Below are 21,442 nucleotides of genomic sequence, written 5' to 3' on the forward strand. Positions count from 1 at the left end.
TAAAAAGACATTTAAATGTAACATAATTTATGCTAATTTTGGTTTGAAACTTACCTACATCCAACAGCTAAATTTCCATTTGCTGTGCAAGCTATTGACCACAATGTTTTACCGGTAAAGTACAACGTTTGAATACAATCTCCATCTCTCCAAATTTTTACTTTACTATCTTCACCACATGTTGCAAAATCAGCTCCTGATCGCAAAAGAGTTATTGAATATATGTAAGCGGTATGACTCTCATAAGTTGCTAACAAATCACCAGCTGTGGACCACAATCTTACTGTGCAGTCGTTGCTGCATGACAAAAAATGATCGCGACGTAGAATAGCCAAACCTCTTACACAATCAGTATGACCTAAAAACCAAAGAAAAAAAGTTACATGTTTCAAAATGATAATATTAAAAACTCAAAGCACAAAAGAAAGATTAATATTTTTTAAATATCTTTCTTTAGATATTGGAGTGAAAAAAATCTTTTACTTTTAATTTTAAATTTACATTGGACATTTTTTTCTTTTCAAAAAATGGTTTAAATCAAATTTAGAATGCACTACTATCTAACCTTAACTTAATAAATCATCATAACTAATTTCAAGTAATACTAATAATAATATTCTCATTGTAATTTCATTGCGACTTATTTTATATTTTTATAAATTAATTAATAATTTTAATTAAAAATTTTTTTTGAAGCCTTCTCAATTAAAAAAGGGGGTTCCAAAGCAGCAGATAGAATAAATTATTGCACTCGACAAGCAATGAATTATTTCTATTTTGCCCTTTATTCAACATATTCCTGCACAAAAGTAAAATACATCTAACACTCAACTGCTGTAAACTTTTCTATAAGAGACATAAATTTCCAGAAAAAGGTTCAGTAGTCACAGAAAATTTTTATCAATGCAGCTAAAAATTCATACTTATATTTGTGATTAGCAACTTAATTGCAGATTCTTTTGATTTCATTTTATTTATTTATTTATTTTATTTATTTATTTATTTTTTTATTTATTTATTTATTTTTATTTTTTTTTTTTGGCATATAGGCTAAATCTTGATTGTTTAATTGAAGACTGAACAGAAATGCTGGATTATGAGCAGAAATCAAGACTTGCCCACAAGTTTAGCGCTTTTTATTAAACTACGAATCTTATTAATATCATATTTTTAAAATTTACACAACACAAGAGCAATGCAAATAGGGTAAACATTGCTTCGGGGGGTCATAGGTTTAATAGGATAATAGCATGGTACAACGGGAGCTCAATTGCCCATTGCACTACTGGCTTCATATCCATTGTGTGTGAAATGGCAAATATTCACAAAGCAGTTTGCAAATTTAAGAAGATAGCAATTTCATTTCAGAGGAAGAACTCAGAAGGGAAAAAAATCACAGATGCTGTTCAACTTCATTTCAGCTATTTTTTTAAAAAAAGAGTATACTAGTTGTATCAATTCTTGTGCATATATTTGAGAAACTAACAAAAAAATAAATAAATATTAGTTTTCATAATTGAGATCATTTAGTTTTCCTAGAAGCATGGGCGACCACAAAGGGGGCACTCATGCACCCTCTAGATATTGGCACTGTTAATTTTTAAGAAAAATTGTATACATAAATATCAAAATATTTAAATGAAAGCTTTTCGTGATTAACGGTTATAAAAAAAATCCTTTACTTGAAAATTTTAATATAATTTTATTCCAAACTTGAATCACTTTCAGAATAATAACCATGTATTTTTGATAACAGATTTGTCTTCTAATGAATCAATATAATATGATACGTACTTCTTTACATTGGGGCTGAAATCACACTGCTCTTAAGGCCGCTAATTATTGTAAAACATGTCCAACATCATAAAAAAGACAATAGTTGCCCAAAATTTTCATTAAAATAAGGACAACATTAACTAAAGATACTCATTATAATGAGGGCAACAGATCCCAAAAAATCTTCATTGGATTCAGGTAAGAAAGAAGTAAGAAGTTAGTAGAAAAATGGTTAAAAGCGGGAAAAAAAGATAAAGAAAAAAACCCCTTAAATTAAAGATTTAAACTCTGAAAAATACATTAGCCCACCTCTAAAATTATGCATATGGGCGTCCATACTTCCAATTTCCATTACTCTTTATTTCTTGTATTTGTTGTGTACCTTGCCATAGGATTTTCTTTTAATACAGGGTTCATACATTTGTGGTCAAAAAAAAAATTCCCTGACTTTTCCAGGTTTTCCAGGTTGTTTTTAATAACATTTCAGGTTCATTTAAAATTAAGCTCAAAATACAATATCTTAAAAATGTAATAAAAATTGTTAAAAGTAATGAAATAAAAAACTTCATTTAATCTAAAATACATTTTTAAAACTACACAGAATGAGAGGAAATAAAACAAACAAAATGGTGAATAATAAATGATTATTACTGACCTCATTAATAAACATACAAGATTTCTTCTGACTCAAAAGCTATTACCTAGAGTTTATACTTTGCATACATTGAGTTAATTTAAGTTTATAAATTAACCTTCAAATTAATTTGTTATGCAATAAAAATAGTAATGAATAACTGCTAAATTCAGTTTTCAAAGCAGTTTTGAATATTTTCTTTAATGGCTAGAAATATACATTACAAGTAATTTTATCAATTTTACAATCCTTCCTTACAATTTATGAAGGGTCTTTTTTCTTAAGAGTAAAAGTCAAACTAAGCTGATCAGCACTCGATGATTAATAATAAACTACTATTTAAATACTTTTGATGATACTACTATTTTTCTTCAGTACTTACTTTTTCATAAACTAAACAAACATTCTCTGTTCATAAATGAGCTGGTATTTGTTTGAAATAACAACTTAATTCATTTAGGCTTTTAAAAGCCAGTTTTTGATTGATTCATCTCAAACTTCAAAATGAATTTAGAGAACAAAAGGCTTCAAAACTGCAATTTTTCGACTGCATGCTTAAAATAAAATATTGCACAACACAATTTATGCTTTTCTTTGAGTCAGTTCAAAAAACCCGCAAAATTCCAAAATCCGGAAAAAGTCATTGTCCGAATTTGGGGGTACAAGTTGTAAAGTAAAATATCTCTATGCTGAAAAAAGTCACCAAAAGGTTTTCTACGGTAGTACATTTCAAATAGAACAAATTGCTTCCATTTTAAAAGCAATTTTTCGGGCAGGCGGGGGGGGGGGGGGGGGGGGGTGCTAAAAAGCAAGGGATGCCAAAGATAGCTTTGAATTATAGCTCAATAGGCATTGCACTGAGTACAATTCAGGAAATTATCAGAAAAAGAACAAGCCAGAAGCAGATGCTAAAAGATTGCTGCTCAATCAGCCGAAACTCGCTGAAATTGCTTAAGTTTTTTCTCTCACGTGCATACGATATACTGCACAGAACAATGGTGGCATTGGATCTTCTATTTGGTCGAGAAGCTATGGTAGTGTCCTTCAATCAGGATTAGACGATTTTCCTTTTACAAATGAAAATCACGTTAAATTACGATAGAATGATGATAAAATACAAAAATCTGAAGAAAAACGAGAAAAATTGAGATTTAACAACAAGAAAAATGGGCAAAAAACGGGAGTCTCCTGTGTTGGCAGGTTTGGCATACTATTAAAAATCAACTTCCGCCGATCATGAGCAGATGCCAAAGATCTACTTTTTTTTTTTCTAGCATAGATTCTTTCATTAAGATTAAATAGGAAAATAAGAAATTCGGCGCAAACGATAGTGAAATTTCGAACAACGTTCCAAATATTGCACAAGAAATACAATATCCCATACTGTGTATGTATGAGTACTAATGTCCTTTCTTTTTGTTTGGTTAACGGCAATAACGTTAAAAATAAATCATTAAGTAGTACATTATTTGTAAAACAACATTCGTTTATTTCATTTTTAAAACCGAGTTGGGACACAGAATTTTATTTTAGTGCAAAGAAATTGCATAAAACAAAGATTCCATGCATTTTTTAAAACAAATTTAGTATTTTTCTGCAATTAGGACAATTAATTAAAAATACTTCATTAATACTTTCAAAAAACCAATGTATTTAAAGTTATATTAAAATATGCAAAAAGCAAACGTACATTTTAAATTTTCAATAAAATGTATAATATTCCGTATTTTTGAGCAAAAGTTCAGCGGCAAGATTAATTCAGAAAAAGAGAAAAATAAAAATTGTTATCGTAAAAAGGAACCTTTGATTAAAAACATGAAATTGCGAAAACGAAACTATTCAATCTCTCCAATCATAATAGCAGTAAAAATTCAGCTACTTAGCCAATTAGTTTTTTATTTTATGAAGCCTGAATTTCCCTTTTATGCGATGTAGCGTAAAATTATTACTTATTATTACTTCTTCACGGATTTAATTTAGCAGCTAAAATTTTATGATGATCAATATTAACTACGTTTCTTGCATTATACGCGGATTTATACGATTTTTTTTTCTTTTTTCAGAGCGATTTTAGGACTTGCGGATTATAATATGCCACCGAGGATAATATGAAAGAAATTAAATCTGTAATCCGTCAGTAATCTGTTTTATCATTCAAGAGCATGAATACAATTGTTCTTAGTTAATGAATCTATATGCATTTAAATATGGGGGGGGGGGGAATAATGAACAAGACTTTCATTTTTCTATAGCGCTTTACAGTAAGATTGAAAATTTATATTGTTAATCGCGACAAGATTTTAAAAAAAAATCTTTTTCAAAGTTATAAATTCCGGAAACCACGAAGCTGTAGAAGTTTCTGGGATCCAGCATCCAAATCGTCTTAAACACTTTTGATTCCAATTTGGCGCGATTTGTTGGTGAGTGAAAGCTTCTCATAACGAACAGAATGTTGTGGCAACCCATCTAAAACTTTAGGCAGTAGAAAGAAATGCGTTCCCCTCACTGACTCCATGCAAGAAAATCTTCGCTCTTTTGGCGCATTTTTCGTTGTGAAAAAAACGTTCATTTTTCGATTGCAGTTTTTAAGTGCCAGCGTTGGTTTAGATAAAAATTTACAATTTTTTTTGTGAAATCACAATAAAAACGAAGACTAGATCTCATGGTACTAAATTCCTTGGGGAAAAAATGGAAAAAAAATTTTTGGAGGACAAAATTTGAAAACCCCCCGACTTTTCCCTGACATTTTTGACAGTGTTATTTTCCCGGTTTTCCCGGAATTTCCGGAACGTACGAACCCTGTAATATCACTGAATCCTGTTAGATACTAATGAAAAAATAATTCAAGTTACATTTAACAATGATGTCATTTCATGAAAGTACTGTCATTAACCCTCCCCCCCCCCCAAACCCACGACAATATTTAAATGTTTGCTTGAAAAAATAAAAACCTCGAACGAAACCATAAAAAAGGTAAATTTTTTTTCAATTAAATTTTTTTGGGCATTTCATGAAAGGGTTTACACAAAGAGGGAGGAGGGTCCTGAGGATAATGAGTTCCCCCCTCCCAATCTGCAACAATACATTGTAATCTGTTACAAAGTTTTTGTATTTGAGTCCAGAAAATGACTGCTTGAAAAAAGAAACATATGATAGCTAGAAAGAGTTTTTTGACATATTTATATTTCTGATTTTTTGAATGAAAATATTATGTCAAAAATCACAGATAAGTAGAGAAAAAAAAATAAAAATTCATGGGTCGCAAATAGCTTCTAACAAAAGAAAAGGAAAGAAAGTGAGCGATTTAAAGGCTTGTAATGAAAAGTCACACCAGTACACCATTATTTAAATGTTCACAGGTAAAAATGGAAGTAAAACAAAACTTTAACAAAAGAATTTTTGTGTTTCAACAAATAAAAAAAAATAAGAGAAATCTAAAATGTTACTATTGGATTACTTTTAAATGTTTTTGGAAAAAGAGAACTTTAGGAATTTTTTTCTACAAAATTTTTCTTTAAAATAAATAAAAATAGGGACGTAGCCAAAAATGAAGCGTTCCTTGAAAACGCTATTGTAGGTCATCAACCAACGCCGGCCTGCAATCGCGCTTTCAAGATTTCGAAAAAATACTGGAGCAATTCTCCATAGCCCTCTCAACACTTTCGAAAACTGTCTAAAATTGTGTTTTGGGGATTTTAATTTCTAAAACCTGGCATTGGAGAGTCTCTGCACTCCAATTTTATGCCTAATGCCTACCAGAAGATGGTCTACAATCTCCTTAATAAGATTTCAATTCAAAAAGGATTCCGGGGAACTGCTCCTCTCAACAGCATTAAAGTTCTTCTAAAATTATTTTAGGAGTTCAATCTTGTAAAATTACTGGTGGAGTCCCCCCCCCCCCTTTTAACATCTTTGGATACCATCCATGGTCGGTCACGTCATGCTGCTCCTCTAGCGAAAACCGTCTCCAGGTTGCGTCACTTTCTTGTCTACACTTACACATACACATGCATACATACAGACACCTACACATACACACAACTACCCACACATAAACATACCCCCCACACAAAAACACACAACTACCCATACACACACAAACACACATGCCTACATACACATACCCATCCCCCACACACACACACGAACACTCACGCCTACATACACACGCACACACACGCTCGTGATTGCGAAAAACAATTCAAGATGTTAAACTTCAAATTATTTTTTTCTTTTTGGTTTAAATTTTGTAACATTTCTGGGGATGAGCCTTGAACCTCCACTTCCTCTACGCCTAACATTACTAAAGATCATCTAAAAGAGCGTTTTTAATAGAACTATTTCAGAAAATTTCCTATGTTCAGAAAATCTCCCTATTTCTGAGTAAATATTCCACTTATGTAATTTGGTTAATATTGCTTGTACTTATATCTAGAAATGACTTCCTTCTCCTCCGAAAATAGAAGCTGAAAACACTTTCTAAGTCTCTGCACTTATGCATGCATTTGACAAAATTAAAGAGTTACTGAGCCACCCCCCCCCCCCCCCATACCCATGTATTCCCCAACTTTTTGCTCGATGGCTTTGCCTGAAATAGTCCCAAGTAAAGTTTAACTTTTTACACTTGTTTCAATTTTCAAATCATAATAGAATCTTTGAAATGTAAAAACATTTTCCTTTTTCTTTATTTTTTTTTAATGTGTAAATTATGTTTCTTTTTCCACACATTCTTCTAGTGTTTCTCAACAATAATTTTAAAAATAATTCGCTTTTGAAGAAAAAAATATGTTGCTATAAATAGAACTGAAAAATGTTCCCTATCTTTGTTTCAAAAATGAACACTATTAATATGTCATAATGAATTGATAATACCGGGTGATTATAAAAAAACTTTGCCAACATCTGCACTTCTAGCGTCCGTTCTATTTAACCGATCAAGATGATATTTCAAATATAGTTCTTTTGAGATATGCGCTCGAGATTCTGTGAATGGCAACACAGTGGCCCTCGCGTGTTGGATATAACTTGAGGTTAATAGCCTACAGCTAAGCTGAAAATTAGGCAACTCATTTCCAACTGAAAATTTGAGGGAGTGGTCTGCCCGAAGAAAATAAAACATGAATCATTCTTTACACTGAAAAACATTTATTTAACATATATTAAGAAAATGATTACAATACAATGATTTGGTTCTCCGAAGAAAAATTAAAAAAAGAGATCTTACAATAAGTCCATGCAGGTATCAAAAGTCCTGTCGATGTTCCATAGTGACACCTCACAGGTAGATGGACGGCATAGCAATTTCCACCAGAATTGCAGGCTGGTCAGTTCATACCTTGTGAGCAAAGTTCACCACATCAGGAAAAAAAAATATCGAAGATGGACACGATCCTCTTTCCTCGGAGACCAAACGTCCCACATAGATTCAATTATAACTTTTCACTTTTATAGACGTCATAGCAGCACGCGCTTTCCAAACTGAAGACATCAGCAGTGAATTATTCAGAAAAGATCAGACCTCACCTGAGAGGCCAGTAGAAAAAAAAACTTATGATAACATAGACGAACACATTTACAAACACCAACAACACAAGACGAGGAGACGAGTAAAAGAAAAGTAGCAGTGCAGTAGCGATCGAGCTACGGCCGGTCTGCATATTTATAGCCAGATTCAACCTTGCTCGAAACAATGTGACGTTACATTATTTGCATATTGCAAGAACAACACAACTCGGAAACACTCAGCTTGCATGTTGCACAATTCTTATTTAATTTGACATTCAGCACTTAACACCTCAACATGGTTTCCTCATGTGATCGACATGTGCTCTGTCGGAAGTTTACCAACGTCTGCCGAATGACGGCAACCAATCATAGCGTGCCACATATTTTTCCGAACACTTCCGATTCAAACTCGGACATTTGAGTGTCGGTGGCAGGTGGATGGGATTTCCCGCGCAAGGTTTTTCTCCGGAATGGCAAAAGGTAAGTCACAAAATGTTTTTTTTTTAAACAATATTGGTGAAATCCTTCAAGAAACAAAAATAAAGGCATTTAGCCCAACATCGCGGTTACAGTTAGTGACAGAAACTCGAAGTTTTCGAATGGCAACGCCTACTTTTTACCATCTCAAAATGTTCAGCACATGCAAAAACCCTAAATAGCGTTGAAACGGTACCGATATGTCCGAAAACCGACGTGTTATACACATACAAACAGTTCTTCAAGGCGCACGGAGGAATAATGCATACGACAGAGACAAGACACTGCTCAATGATGAGAACACATAGAGAAAAAAAAATCTTTATTAATTTTAAACATTTTCCACATGAGTGCCATCACAGCCAATTACGTATTGCATGCGGGAGACGGTGGACAATGTCGCTGCACGCAACATGGTATGAGGGATGTTTCCAATCTCACGCCGTATAGAATCCTTTAAGTCCGACAATGTTTGAGGATTGCACAGATAAACTCTGGATTTGAGATAGCCCCAAAACCAGAAATCCATAGGTGTCAGATCTGGGGATCGCGCAGGCCACGCAAAAGGATAATGGCGTGAGATGATGTGATCACCAAAATGCTGATCCAGGAGCCTTTTAACTGACGTCGCTATATGTGGAGGTGCGCCATCTTGCATCCAAACAATGTCATTGAGTGCATTCAGCCGACGCAACTCCGGTAAGACATAATTTTCCAGCATGGCTGCATACCGACGGCCCATTACAGAACATGTTGCAAGGTCAGTCGGGGTCGTTTCTTTAAAGAAGAACGGGCCCAGAACAAATGTAGCTATAATGCCGCACCACGCAGTCACTTTGGCGTCATATAATGGTACTGGCGCCACAGCATGAGGATTCGTCTCTCCCCAGTGCACACAATTCTTTGTGTTAATGCTGCCATTTAAGGTGAAATGTGCCTCGTCCGTCCATAGTATGCGAAGTGGCCAATCGTTATCCGCATCATATCGTAACAAAAATTCATTTGCAAAGTTCAGACGTTGCTGTGGGTCACCCGGCTCCAACATCTGGATGCGCTGGAACCGATAGGAAACATGTGAAGTACCGAGCGCAAGAGCTTGCGGACCGTTGAGTTCGGAATATCCAACACACGCGCTATGCCTCTTGCGGTGTCTGTGTGTCCTGTAGTCACTGTATGGTGTACTTCCATGACAACGTTCTCAGAAACAGTTGGCCGTCCGGAGCGCTGTTTGTCACAGGTGAAGCCTGTATCTTCGAATTTCCGCACTAAATCACGCAGAGCTTGCAGAGTACATGGGCCGCGTCGTTGTCGATGATTGCGGCGATACACACGCAAGGCTTCCGCAGCGTTCATCCCATTTTGGTAATAGAGTTTGATCAATTCACCGCGAACTTTCCTCGGAAGACTCATATCGTCAGCATGTGCGAGTTCCCGAATGACGACTTCGCATACCCGCTTGGTATTTTATAGGTTTCCTACGCTGAACATCTGGCGACCGGCGTTCTGTGATTGGTTTCTTGACTCTGTCACATGCAAATTTATTGCGTGCGCCCAGATCGTGTTTTATTGGCCGGTTTTCAGAACTCTTTTTTGTGTTTGCAGAACACGTCCGTTTTTAGACATATTGGTACCGTTTCAACGCTATTTAGGGTTTTCGCATGCGCTGAACATTTTGCGATGGTAAAAAGTAGGCGTTGCCATTTGAAAACTTCGAGTTTCTGTCACTGTAACTGCGAGGGCCACTGTGTTGCCATTCACAGAATCTCGAGCGCATATCTCAAAAGAACTATATTTGAAATATCATCTTGATCGGTTAAATAGAACGGACGATAGAAGTGCAGATGTTGGCAAAGTTTTTTCATAATCACCCGGTATTATTGACCTTATCGAATTTCTATGAAAAGGGGGGGGGGACACTTCAGGTTTGCCAGGGGAGCAAGACACTAAAGGTATGCTACTGGTCACACCTTATATACACATTTACAGAAATCGTCAAAGAGAAAAAAATATCCCAAAGTAGAAAATTTTTTTTCAAATAAAAGAGTTTATTGAAAATGTAGTTCGGAAAATCAGTATGCATGTTCACAAAAATCTTCCTCACAAGTCTGCTTTGTTTCAATTGTTTATTGTAAACATTTTACAATATAAGAAGAGAAAAAATACAATACCTTTATAAACTTTTTCGCATTTTCCTGAGCGCCACAAACGAATATCAAAGTCTGCTGAAGCAGTAAGTACAAGATTTGGTTCAGGTAGAAATTCAGCTGCCCAAACTGATTCCATATGGCCAGTCAAAACTATATGACACTGCTGGCCAGACCATACTCTTGCTGTTTTATCCCATGATCCACTTACAAAAGTCCCAAAAGGTCCAGCAGACAAGCAACAAACTAATGGAAATGAAATGTGTAAACAACATAAAAATCAGTAAATTTTTTAATTAAATAATTTTAATGACATTAACAATGACATGCTGAAAAATTATTTAACAAAAGTTAAACATCATATCAATCAAGTTAATTAAAATTAAATCAATAAAATTAATTAAAATAAGTTTATAAATAATGAATCTGTTGTGTTGTAAAAATAAGCTGTGGATATTAAAACTGTTAAATCCAAATTTTTAAGTAGTTCTGTTAAATATTTTTTATAACTTAAACAATTAGATACAAGTTCAAGTATTTTATCAATCCCAGTTGATCAATCTAAAAATCCTTCTATGTCAGGATTTATGTATCTTTGTTTCTTTTGAGTGAAAGTAAAACTAAGTTGATCAGTACAGGACTGAATGTTAAGTTATAAGTTATCAAAATATATTTGACACAGGGATGCAAATGGACTCAATTAAAATATTCTGAAGACAGTGTGGAATTTTCGGAAGCTGGATCCCCCTCCCCCTCCCCCCCCCCCCCCCGCAAAAGCTCTTCAAATCTATTCTATGCATACAAAATCTAATTCTATGCATACAAAAATCATTGAAAACAACCATTTTAAAGACGTTTTATGTCTTTTTTTTAAATATAATATTTCAGTTTTAGAATGTTGCCTGATCAAAATTTTCAGATACAGAAAACCCAAAATTTTCGGAAATATCGGAAATTTTGGATCACAAACACCTGATTTGACAACACTGTTTTTTTTCTCTTGAAACTAACATTTTTGTGTAACCTAGTATAACTATTCCTTCTTTAAAAATAAGCTAATACCGTATTTTCATATGCATTATCCGCGGGCGACCTATAATCCGCTGGTCCTAAAATTGGCCTGAAGAAAAAAAAACTTTGTATAATCCGTGGATAATACAATGTAAAAAAATCAAGTTTGAATTTAATATACCATTTGAGCAACTAAACTAAAAACGTGAAGAAGTAATTACTTTGAAGGCAAAATCAAAATTAATCTGAAATCTAATCTAAAATATAATGATTTCTTCTTCAAATCTTGATTATAGAATGCTAATTACTTGAAAAACAAAGAGTCAAGACAAAGGAGCAAACAGTTTAAACTTGTGCAAATTGCTACCTATATCACTGTAATCTTGCTTATTTTACATGACCTGAATCGCCAAGAGGAAAATTCAAGCAACGTAAAATAACCAACATACAGGCAGGCAGCGAGGAAGAACAAGCATGCTTAGTAAAATAAATAACATTCAGTTGGCATGCGGTCTCGATCTGTGAATCCTACTGTAAAAATATTGAAGTTCAATGCGTTGGTGTTAATGGGAAAAAAAATCAGATAATCCACGGCTGCGTATAATCCGCACCTCATAAACTTCGCCTTTTTCAGCAGATAATCCGCGGATTATACGCAGGAAAATACGGTATTTGCTTGAAACGACCAAATTCATTTAAGTTTCTAATGGCAAATGTATTTGGGCACCAATATATAGTTTATTTATTTCAGCATCAATTGAGAGGATTTTTTCCAGTTTCGGATTGATCCTTTTCAAATTTAAAAATGAACTTGGTGTACAAAAGTTTTAAATCTGGTATTTTGTTACTGCATATACTTGAGGGGGAAAAGATGTAAAATGGGACTAAATATAAAACATAAATGCTAAAGATGTCTGTTTTATTTATTTACTTTCTAAATATTTTGCTACTTATATCAATAGCCATTTTATTCTACAGACTTTATATTTTTTATTCTACACACAAGCAACTAGTCGATTCAAAATAATGTTTGGGGTCTTTTATAGCACTTCATGTCAAAAAAGGATTTTTTACATGATGGTAAAAACCGTGGTTAAACCTGATAAAACCACCAACTATCAAAAGGTTGCCAACCCTGGATCCTCAGAAGTAGAGACGTACCGAGTCACACTTTGGCTGAGTAGCCAAGTACCGAGTACACAGCCTCTCACTACTCGGCCGAGTACTGAGTTTCAATTATGTTTTAAGAAGAACCAACGACACATACATGACGAATTTTGAACTCATTGGAGTAATAGAATAGACCTCCATATCACAATAATAGTTTTTAAAACAAAATTCCAGCTGAAATTTAATCACGCATTATTTAAAAAATTTTGTTTGTGTCAATAATTTTACAAATAAGTTATTTTTTCAATTAAAAATAAACAAATAAATAAAAAGTAGGATTAATCAAGTTGGAATAATATAAAACAAATTATATCAATCTATATACTTCTAGTTCGTAAAAGGTAAATAATTTTTGAAGCAAATGAAGCAACATTAAAAGCAGAAATGTGCAGGAGCACTGCAGACACCTGTTTCTGCATTACAAGGAATGACTTTTTCAGTGCATAAAATGTGAGCTAATGAAAGCAAAAAAAAATTCGACTTTAATGTCTTTAAATCTGTCTTTAAATCCATAAGCTCATATTTTGTGCATTGGAAAAAGCATTCCTTGTAATGCCAAAACATGTGTCTGCAGTGTTCCTGCACATTTGTGCTTTTAATGTTGCTTTATTTTTTAAGAAAAGATATTTTTATGCTTCGAACAAAAACAATATAAAAATTTCATATTTTCTGTACTTTCCTTTTTTGCCCCATTTTTAATAAATAAGTTTCATTAACTTTGGGGCATTAAAATAAAAGATTTACTCCATTGAAGCATAACAAACTTCATTATTCTAAAAATTTAAATTCGACTTGTAAAATTGAATTGTAAATGATTGCAGTATATTACACTTCCTTGCACTTTCTTATTAATTGTAAATTCTGCTTTGAACAGTATTCAATCTTTTATAACTACTCGGTATTGGCCGAGTACCGAGTACTCGGCAAATTGGCCAAGTAGGCTGAGTACCGAGTAGTTACCGAATACTCACGTCTCTACTGAGAAGTGAAAAGGTTGAGAACCACTACTCTAACCAATTGAACCAATGGACCACCATTTCTGGGTGCTATACAATAGAGAAATGTGTATATGATACAAAAGATAAGAGATTCTTTGACAAAACAGCAAAAATGTGAATTTTCTGTTCATTTTTTGCTGAAAGTTGTGAAAAAAATTCCTTAAAATGGTACTTTAATTATGAAAATCAAAATTATTAAGAAAATTATGGCATTCCAACTAGAAAAAAAAAAAAAAAAACATTTGAGAAATAATACACATAATAATATTAGCTGTGTCAACTTCAAATCAGTAGGACTCAAAATGTGTTTTAAAATCTTGTTGAAATGCAAGAGCAATATAACAAAACAGTTAAACTATACATTTCAGTTAGAAATAATAATAGCAAACTTGAAAAATAAATAAACGAAAAAATACCCCTAGAAAAAATTCCTTTCTTTATGATCCAAAAATTTTCTTTGCTTTATACTGTCCACTTTTTTACAGCCATTTTGGAAATAAAATGAACAATTATATTAAATCTAGCAATATTTTAAAGTATTCTAAGTAGTAAAAAACAAGTTTTTTACTACTTAGTACTTTAGTAGTACTTAGTACTTTAGTTTCTTTTTTCGCCAAAACTTAATTTCAACAGTTGAGTGTCCACTGCAGTGACTTTTGTATTATTGTCTTTTTAAAGGGTATTTCTTCTTGAAATTGCAGACAGAATAAGTTTTAGAATAATAATATTTTTAGTTTGTTCTGTAATTATAACTTTCCTTTGTAATCAGAGTGTTTGAAATTCCTTAACAAGCAAACTAAACAGGTAAGCACAAAATAAAATTTTTTTATAATGGGCACCTTGCTATGGCTAAAAAGCAAACATACAGTAGCCCCTCGTTATATCGCGGCTCGTTATATCGCTCATTCGGATATATCGCTCTTTTCTTCTGTCTCCCGAAATATTAAAGCCTAAAACAAGAAAAAACTTTGCTTTAAGTTTGAGACCATTTCTGAAAACATATGGTATTGCACAGAGAAGGTCTCTTCCTTCTCTATTTTGTCGATGAACAAAAGGCAGCAATTCTTCTGAATTCGCTGGAAAAGCAGCAGCAATTCCTGTCATCCAAATGTACATACCCGCACAGTATATTTCAGTTTAAGATGGTCTGTAAACTACTTGACATCTTCTTTTGTATTGATACATTGCCTTTACAAGGAGTGAGAGACATCAAGCAAGTGTCATAGTAGCCCATGTAGAAGAGAACATACGCCCTTCTTTTAGTACAGAAAAGATTTGTACTTGGTTGCACAAACCAGGATTTGCATCAAAGAAAGGAATAATGATCTGGACGGATGGAAATAGTTTCCTAGAAACAATCTGGTTTCTTTTACTTTTCACATCCTTTCTACAGCAAGTAAAATGGATAAGAAAACCTACTCGGAATAAGAGGGTATTGCAATGCTCATTCTTATCTCGCGGTAGCTCAGAAAGATCGTCTTCATTCGCCATTTGATGATTTTAACTTTCTGACGGTGAAAATTTACTTAAATTTCAATAGGTGTGATAGTACCCACATCGAAACCATTAGAAACTAATGTCAAAAAGAACGAATGCCAATTTACTTGTGTATTAGACATAACTATTTTTAATGCCCTCCGTTATATCGCGCTTTCGGATATATCGCTCTTTTTCTTTGTCCCCCGAAAAGCGCGATATAAAGAGGGGTTACTGTATATAAATGAGACGAACATTTAACAATGAACAAATGAAGACTAAAAATCTGCAGAAATCAACCATGTCTAGTGTTGTGCTTCATTTTTATTTTTAAATATATATCCCATTACCATTAAATGTCCCACCAAAACTTCAGATATGAAATCCCTCAAGAGTCAAATTAACTGGGTAGCTTTTCGTTATTTTTAAATTCAACCGAAATATAATTTTATGAAGGGATATAATCTTTTAAGGTAATATAAATTTTATATATTTACCTTTAAAAGATATCAGTAAAAGTAACATTATTTAAGATGCATTAGAGCCATGATTTATAAAATCCAGTACAAAAAAAACCCCTCTTCCTTTAGTTAAAGATAACTCTCATATACGCATAATCTAAAGATTAAACATTAACATAAAGTCGTTATATTGACTACCTTTGAGAAAAACCTTAACAAAACTCACCATTATCGGAATGAGCCAGCAATTTCATTACAGGTTCTGAATGATTGACTGCAAATCCATAAATAGCACAGTCACTACTTCCAGCTAAAATTAAACCTTCAGGATATTCATGGCTAGCTGGCAATACACACAAGCAAGATACATATTTAGTTGCTCCACAGAATACATTTGCTTCCTCATAAACACCTTCACTGAAATTTTAATAAAAGAAAAAAAGATCATACATAGAAGAAATTGATGCTTTATTACAAATCTATTGGTAAATTTTGAAGTGTTAGAAAAACTAGCGTTCCATGGCAGTAAAAACATTTTCCTACGTTGACAACAGGATGAAATTAAGCTTATATATGGGGCATTCCAAGGTATTTTTGACATTTATGTAGAGTCCGTAACGTGACCTTTTTTGCCATAACTTTTAAATTTACTGTTTGATTAGCATATTATTTTATTTTTATCTTTTCCTACCAACACACCAGCTCAAAATAAAATAATTTGCAAATCAAACGGTAAATTAAAAAGTTATGGCAAAAAAAGGTCACGTTACGGACTCTACATAATGTCAAAAATACCGTGGAATGCCCCATATAGAAGTAGAGTCAGTATAACTATATTTCTGAGATACAGAAGTACAGTAACAAAATCTGGTGCAACTTCCAAGTAAAATAATTGTTTATGATTTTGTGACTTAAAAGTGTAATACTGCCATGCACAAATGTGGTATAGGCAGTGGAGTTAAAAATGAGAAATTCATGATCGAAATTTCAAAACTCATTTTGAACTGTGGCTTAACATATTGTTCAACTCACTGCAGTCATTTGATCTAACCTATGCAAGTGCCTATTTTTGTAAAAGTTTTTAGTATAAATTAATGAATGTAGTTACACGACAAATTGTCTCATCAACAATGTTATCTTATACTAGGTTAATTTCACTGTCAGTGGCTATTACTAGTCAGTATCTGCACAGATACAACTAAAATAGCTCAGTAAAATATGCTTTATATATTATTAAATAATTCTGAAAACCTTTTCCAAGTATTTGGACTAAGAGACTAAGCTATTGCATTAGTTTGTTGATACAAATCTAACAGCAACTGCCTTCCGAATAATCTTCAAAATTTCACATTTAGAACTGTGTAAATCATAATAATTTTCTGCTCTCTATTCATTAACTAAGCATATTGGTTAGTTTTGACAGTAGACGATACTTAATAATTTTAAAACAAACATGGATAAATAGAAGTTGAATTTATATGATTATATATATTAGACAATAATTTATTTTATGGATTTATTTACTGAAGTAAATTTTGACAGCAGACAATACTTGAATGAAAATATAATTGGCTGTTTGGTTTAAACCAGGTGGTTTTTGTTTTAAAAACTATGTGTTTCTTTTTAACAGTTTTTTTGAAAAACTAAATCATTTTCTCCCAAATGTTTCCATAAATTTTACATATGATTGGAAGATGTAAAATCCAATTAATGCAAAATAACCAGCAAAGCTTTAGAGATAAATTACAGATTAATAAATTCGTAAACTTTTTTTTTAATGTAACACAAACTTGATAAATAGCTTTTCTTTTTTCTTAAATCAATGCAACTTTTCTTATTAGGTACTTGAATATATGGCAGACCAACTATGTTTGTCTAAAATTAGATAGAGAAAAGGTCCAAGTAGTTTGTTGTCTTTATCTATTCATTATGTTTCTTTCTTTTCTCTTTTACATTTCAAAATAGCCCAAAAAGCAGATTTCAGTCAAAACTTCATTTTACTTCCTAATTTGCTGAATTACTTAAGATTCACAGAGGTAAATCATGTATCATTTAAGCAATTTGTAGTACCATATAAATCTAAATGCTATAAAATATTTCAATGACAAGAGGGTGAAAAAACTTTGCTCACTTTTTGGCATCCATGATAGACAACACAATCAGAGCAAGAAAAAAAAAGATGTATAAAATTTTGAGAACAGAAAATATCTGTGTAACTGTGAGCTCTTATAAAAAGTTCAATGTCAAATTTTCATCTTTTAAAGAACTTTTTTAATCCCAATTTAATAAAAGAATGATGTTTGAAGTATTGATGTAATAGTAGAAGAATAAAAAAAAAATGTTGATTTTCAATATTACAATGTCTTTAATATTGAGATGGTTAAAAGAATAGTTTCATTATTTGGATTTTTATTGCAAAAAAATAAGGAATACATTAGGATTGGAAAAAAAAAACCTCAGAACTTGTCTTCTTATTTGAGACTTTTAATTAACAAGATTTTTTTAAAAAAGAAGTTGTACTTCTAAATGCATTAAACCAGGAGAAATTATGTCTACAATGAAAAACATAATGGTTTTCTTAAAGCCCATTTGAGGCAGTGAGAAGCGAAGGGATGTACTAAGTCGCAAAATCAAAAATTTGGAGATAACCAGTATAAATGGTAGGTGATCTCCTCTTCTGTCTTAGGGCAAGAGCAGCGTGATGTGGGAAAAAAAATCAATGAAAGCCTGCCTACCTAGGACCTTATCTTTAAACACGTTTTACTCAAAACTTGAAAATGTCCATCCCTTTGCTTTTCTCACTGCCTCATTTGTTCTATTTGTATAAGTCTTTGCAATGATGCATTACATAAATTATTAGATGATCAGTTTTTTTTTAAATCTTAAAACTAGAGACGTACCGAGTAGAACATTGGCCGAGTACCGAGTAATCGGCCTTTCACTACTTGGCCGAGTACCGAGTTACCGAGTACTCAGCCTTTCACTACTCAACCGAGTTACCAAGTACCAATTATGTTTTAAAAAGAACCATCGACACACATGTGATGAATTTTGAACTTATTGGAATAGTAGTATAGTTCTCCTTGTCCATATAATAGTTTTTAAAACAAAATTCCATCTGAAATTTAATTATGATTATTATTTAAAAGATTTTGTTTGTGTCTAAAATTTTACAAAAAAATTATTTTTAAAATTAAAAATAAATAAAAGGTATGATTAATCAAGTTGGAATTAAAACAAATTACAGTAAAATCCCTCTAATGCGGACACTAACAGGACAGTTTTTTTTTGTTCGCAATAGAGAGGTGTCCGCAGGACAGGGGCTTAAGAATGTTATTTGCATTGGAACTGGGGAATTAAAAATTGTCCGCATAAGAGGGGTGTCTGCCTTTGACGGGTATACGTTGGGAGGGTTTTCACTGTATATACCAATCAATTATAGTTCTAGTCCGCCAAATATAAATAATTTTTAAAAGCAGATAAAACAAATGTGCAGGAACACTGCAGACACGTGTTTCTGCCCCCCCCCCCCATTAGAAGGAACGTCTTTTTCTGTGTATACCACGTGAGCTAAAGAATGTAAAGACATGCGACAAAAAAATTCGAGTTTTGTCGATAAATCCACGAGCTCCCATTCTGTGCATTGAAAAAAGAATTCCTTGTAATGCCAAAACATGTGCCTGCAGTATTCCTGCACAGTACTTTAAACGTTGTTTTATTTCCTTTTATTTTTTAAGCAAAGATAATTTTATATTTTTATAACTAATTCTTGGTTGAAGCAAAAATCCATTTTTTCTATAAAAATTCCATGTTTTCTATACTTACCTTTTCTGCATAATTTTTAATAAATAAGTTTTATTAACTTTAATATATTAAAATAAAGATTTATTCCATTGAAGCATTACAAACTTCATTATTCTTAAAATTTAAATTTGACTTATACATTTTACTTGTAAATGATTGCAGAATATAATGCTTGCTCTTTTTTTATAAATTTTAGTATCTGTCTTGGACAATATTCAATTTTTTGCAACTACTCAGAGTAGGCCGAGTACCGAGTAGTTACCGAGTACTCGGTATGTCTCTATTTAAAACAAAACAAAATATGTGTAACTTAGTAAGCAGACTTAGGATTTAGATTATGATACTATAAGTAATAAGCTTTATAGCTTGGAGCAAAGGAGAGTCTGAGGGGACATGATTCAGTTGTTTAAATTTATCAAAATGAAAGATGTTATTGGATTAAATTTTTGCCCGGAAAGCAGGACGAGGAATCATTGTTTTAAGCTATTTAAATCTCAGGCTAACCTGAAAATCAGGAACAACTACTACCCTAGTAGGATCGTGGAGACTTGGAACAGCTTACCGGAAGAGGCGGTAATGAGCAAGGGGGTGAATAACTTTAAGAGGGCCATTGATCTCCATTGGGGACTAATAATTGACTAGGGCCAGCCTTTGAAACATTGATAAAAATTAAGATAGTAAATTTTCTAGAGACTAATAATCTATTGACTAGTTTTCAGTACGGTTTCAGGAAAGGCAAATCTTTTGCAACTAATTTATTACATTTCTATGACAAAGTTACTATGGCTTTGGACAATAAGAAGTCTGTAGATGTTGTTTACATTGATTTTCAAAAAGCTTTCGATAAGGTACCGCATGTTGCTTTACTTAGCAAATTAGCTGATATAGGAATAGGAGGGAAAACTTTCATTTGGGTAAAAAACTGGCTGATCGGAAGGAAACAAAGGGTAGTTGTAAGGGGAAATTACTCTAATTGGAGTGAGGTTTTAAGCGGGGTTCCTCAAGGATCAGTGTTAGGGCCTGTTTTGTTCATTGTTTTTATAAATGATATTCACAAAAATATTTCTGGGAACATGAATTGTTTTGCTGATGATGTAAAAGTTATAGGGACTGTAGATAATGAAGAACAAGCAAAACAGCTGCAAGAGGATCTAGATCATATTACGGAGTGGGCTGATAAATGGGGTATGGCTGTTAATGTTGGGAAATGTCAAGTGTTACATTTAGGGCATGGAAATAAGCGTACAAGTTATTATTTGCAAGGTTCAGTCATTAGTCAGGCAGACAAAGTTACTGATCTGGGGTTCTTAATAAGTCAGGATTTAAAGTTTAGCCAACAGTGCAGCATTGCTAGTAACAAGGCCAATAAGATGCTTGGGTTTATCAATAGATCTATTTCAAACAAATCTAAAGAAGTTCTTCTGCCCTTATATAGAAGTTTGGTAAGACCTCATTTGGAGTATGAGGTTCAGTTTTGGTCTCCTTATCTTAAGAAAGACATTAATGTATTGGAAAGAGTTCAAAGGCGAGCTACAAGCTAATAAATGGACTCTCTCACTTAGGCTATGATTCCAGGCTTAGAAGGTTAAAAATGTACAGTCTTGAGCAAAGAAGAGACCGAGGGGACATGATTCAGTTGTTTAAATTTATTAAAATGAAAGATGTTACGGGGCTGAAGTTTAGCACTGAAAACAGGACAAGGGGTCATTGTTTTAAGCTATTTAAATCTCAGGCTAACATGGATATTATGAAAAATTAATATTATAGCAGGGTAGTGGAACCTTGGAACAGTTTACCGGAAGAGGTGGTAATGAGCAAGGGAGATAGTTTTAAGAGGGCCATTGATCTTCACTGGGGATTGTAAATTGACTAGGACCAGTCTAGCTGGGCCCAGAGCCTGTTGCTGGTCGTCACTTTTGTATTTGTATTTGTAATTAGTCAATGAATTTAGAAGTTGTGGGAACATAGGCGGATTTAGGACTAAGT

The 21,442-nt window shown here is 33.0% G+C and overlaps 1 protein-coding gene across 1 annotated transcript in view; it reads right to left on the reverse strand.

Moving 5' to 3' along the window:
• The window catches only part of LOC129218377 (phospholipase A-2-activating protein-like), a 62,868-nt gene that overhangs the window by 31,229 nt on the left and 10,197 nt on the right, over positions 1-21,442 (reverse strand). The window contains exons 2-4 of the mRNA XM_054852618.1: positions 15,879-16,069; positions 10,561-10,782; positions 55-358 (exon numbers count right to left, since the gene is read on the reverse strand). Coding sequence (XP_054708593.1) covers positions 55-358; positions 10,561-10,782; positions 15,879-16,069 — 717 coding nt within the window. The remainder of the gene's footprint in view (positions 1-54; positions 359-10,560; positions 10,783-15,878; positions 16,070-21,442) is intronic.

This window comes from Uloborus diversus, chromosome 3 (assembly GCF_026930045.1).
Source record: "Uloborus diversus isolate 005 chromosome 3, Udiv.v.3.1, whole genome shotgun sequence".
Lineage (NCBI taxonomy): Eukaryota > Metazoa > Arthropoda > Arachnida > Araneae > Uloboridae > Uloborus > Uloborus diversus.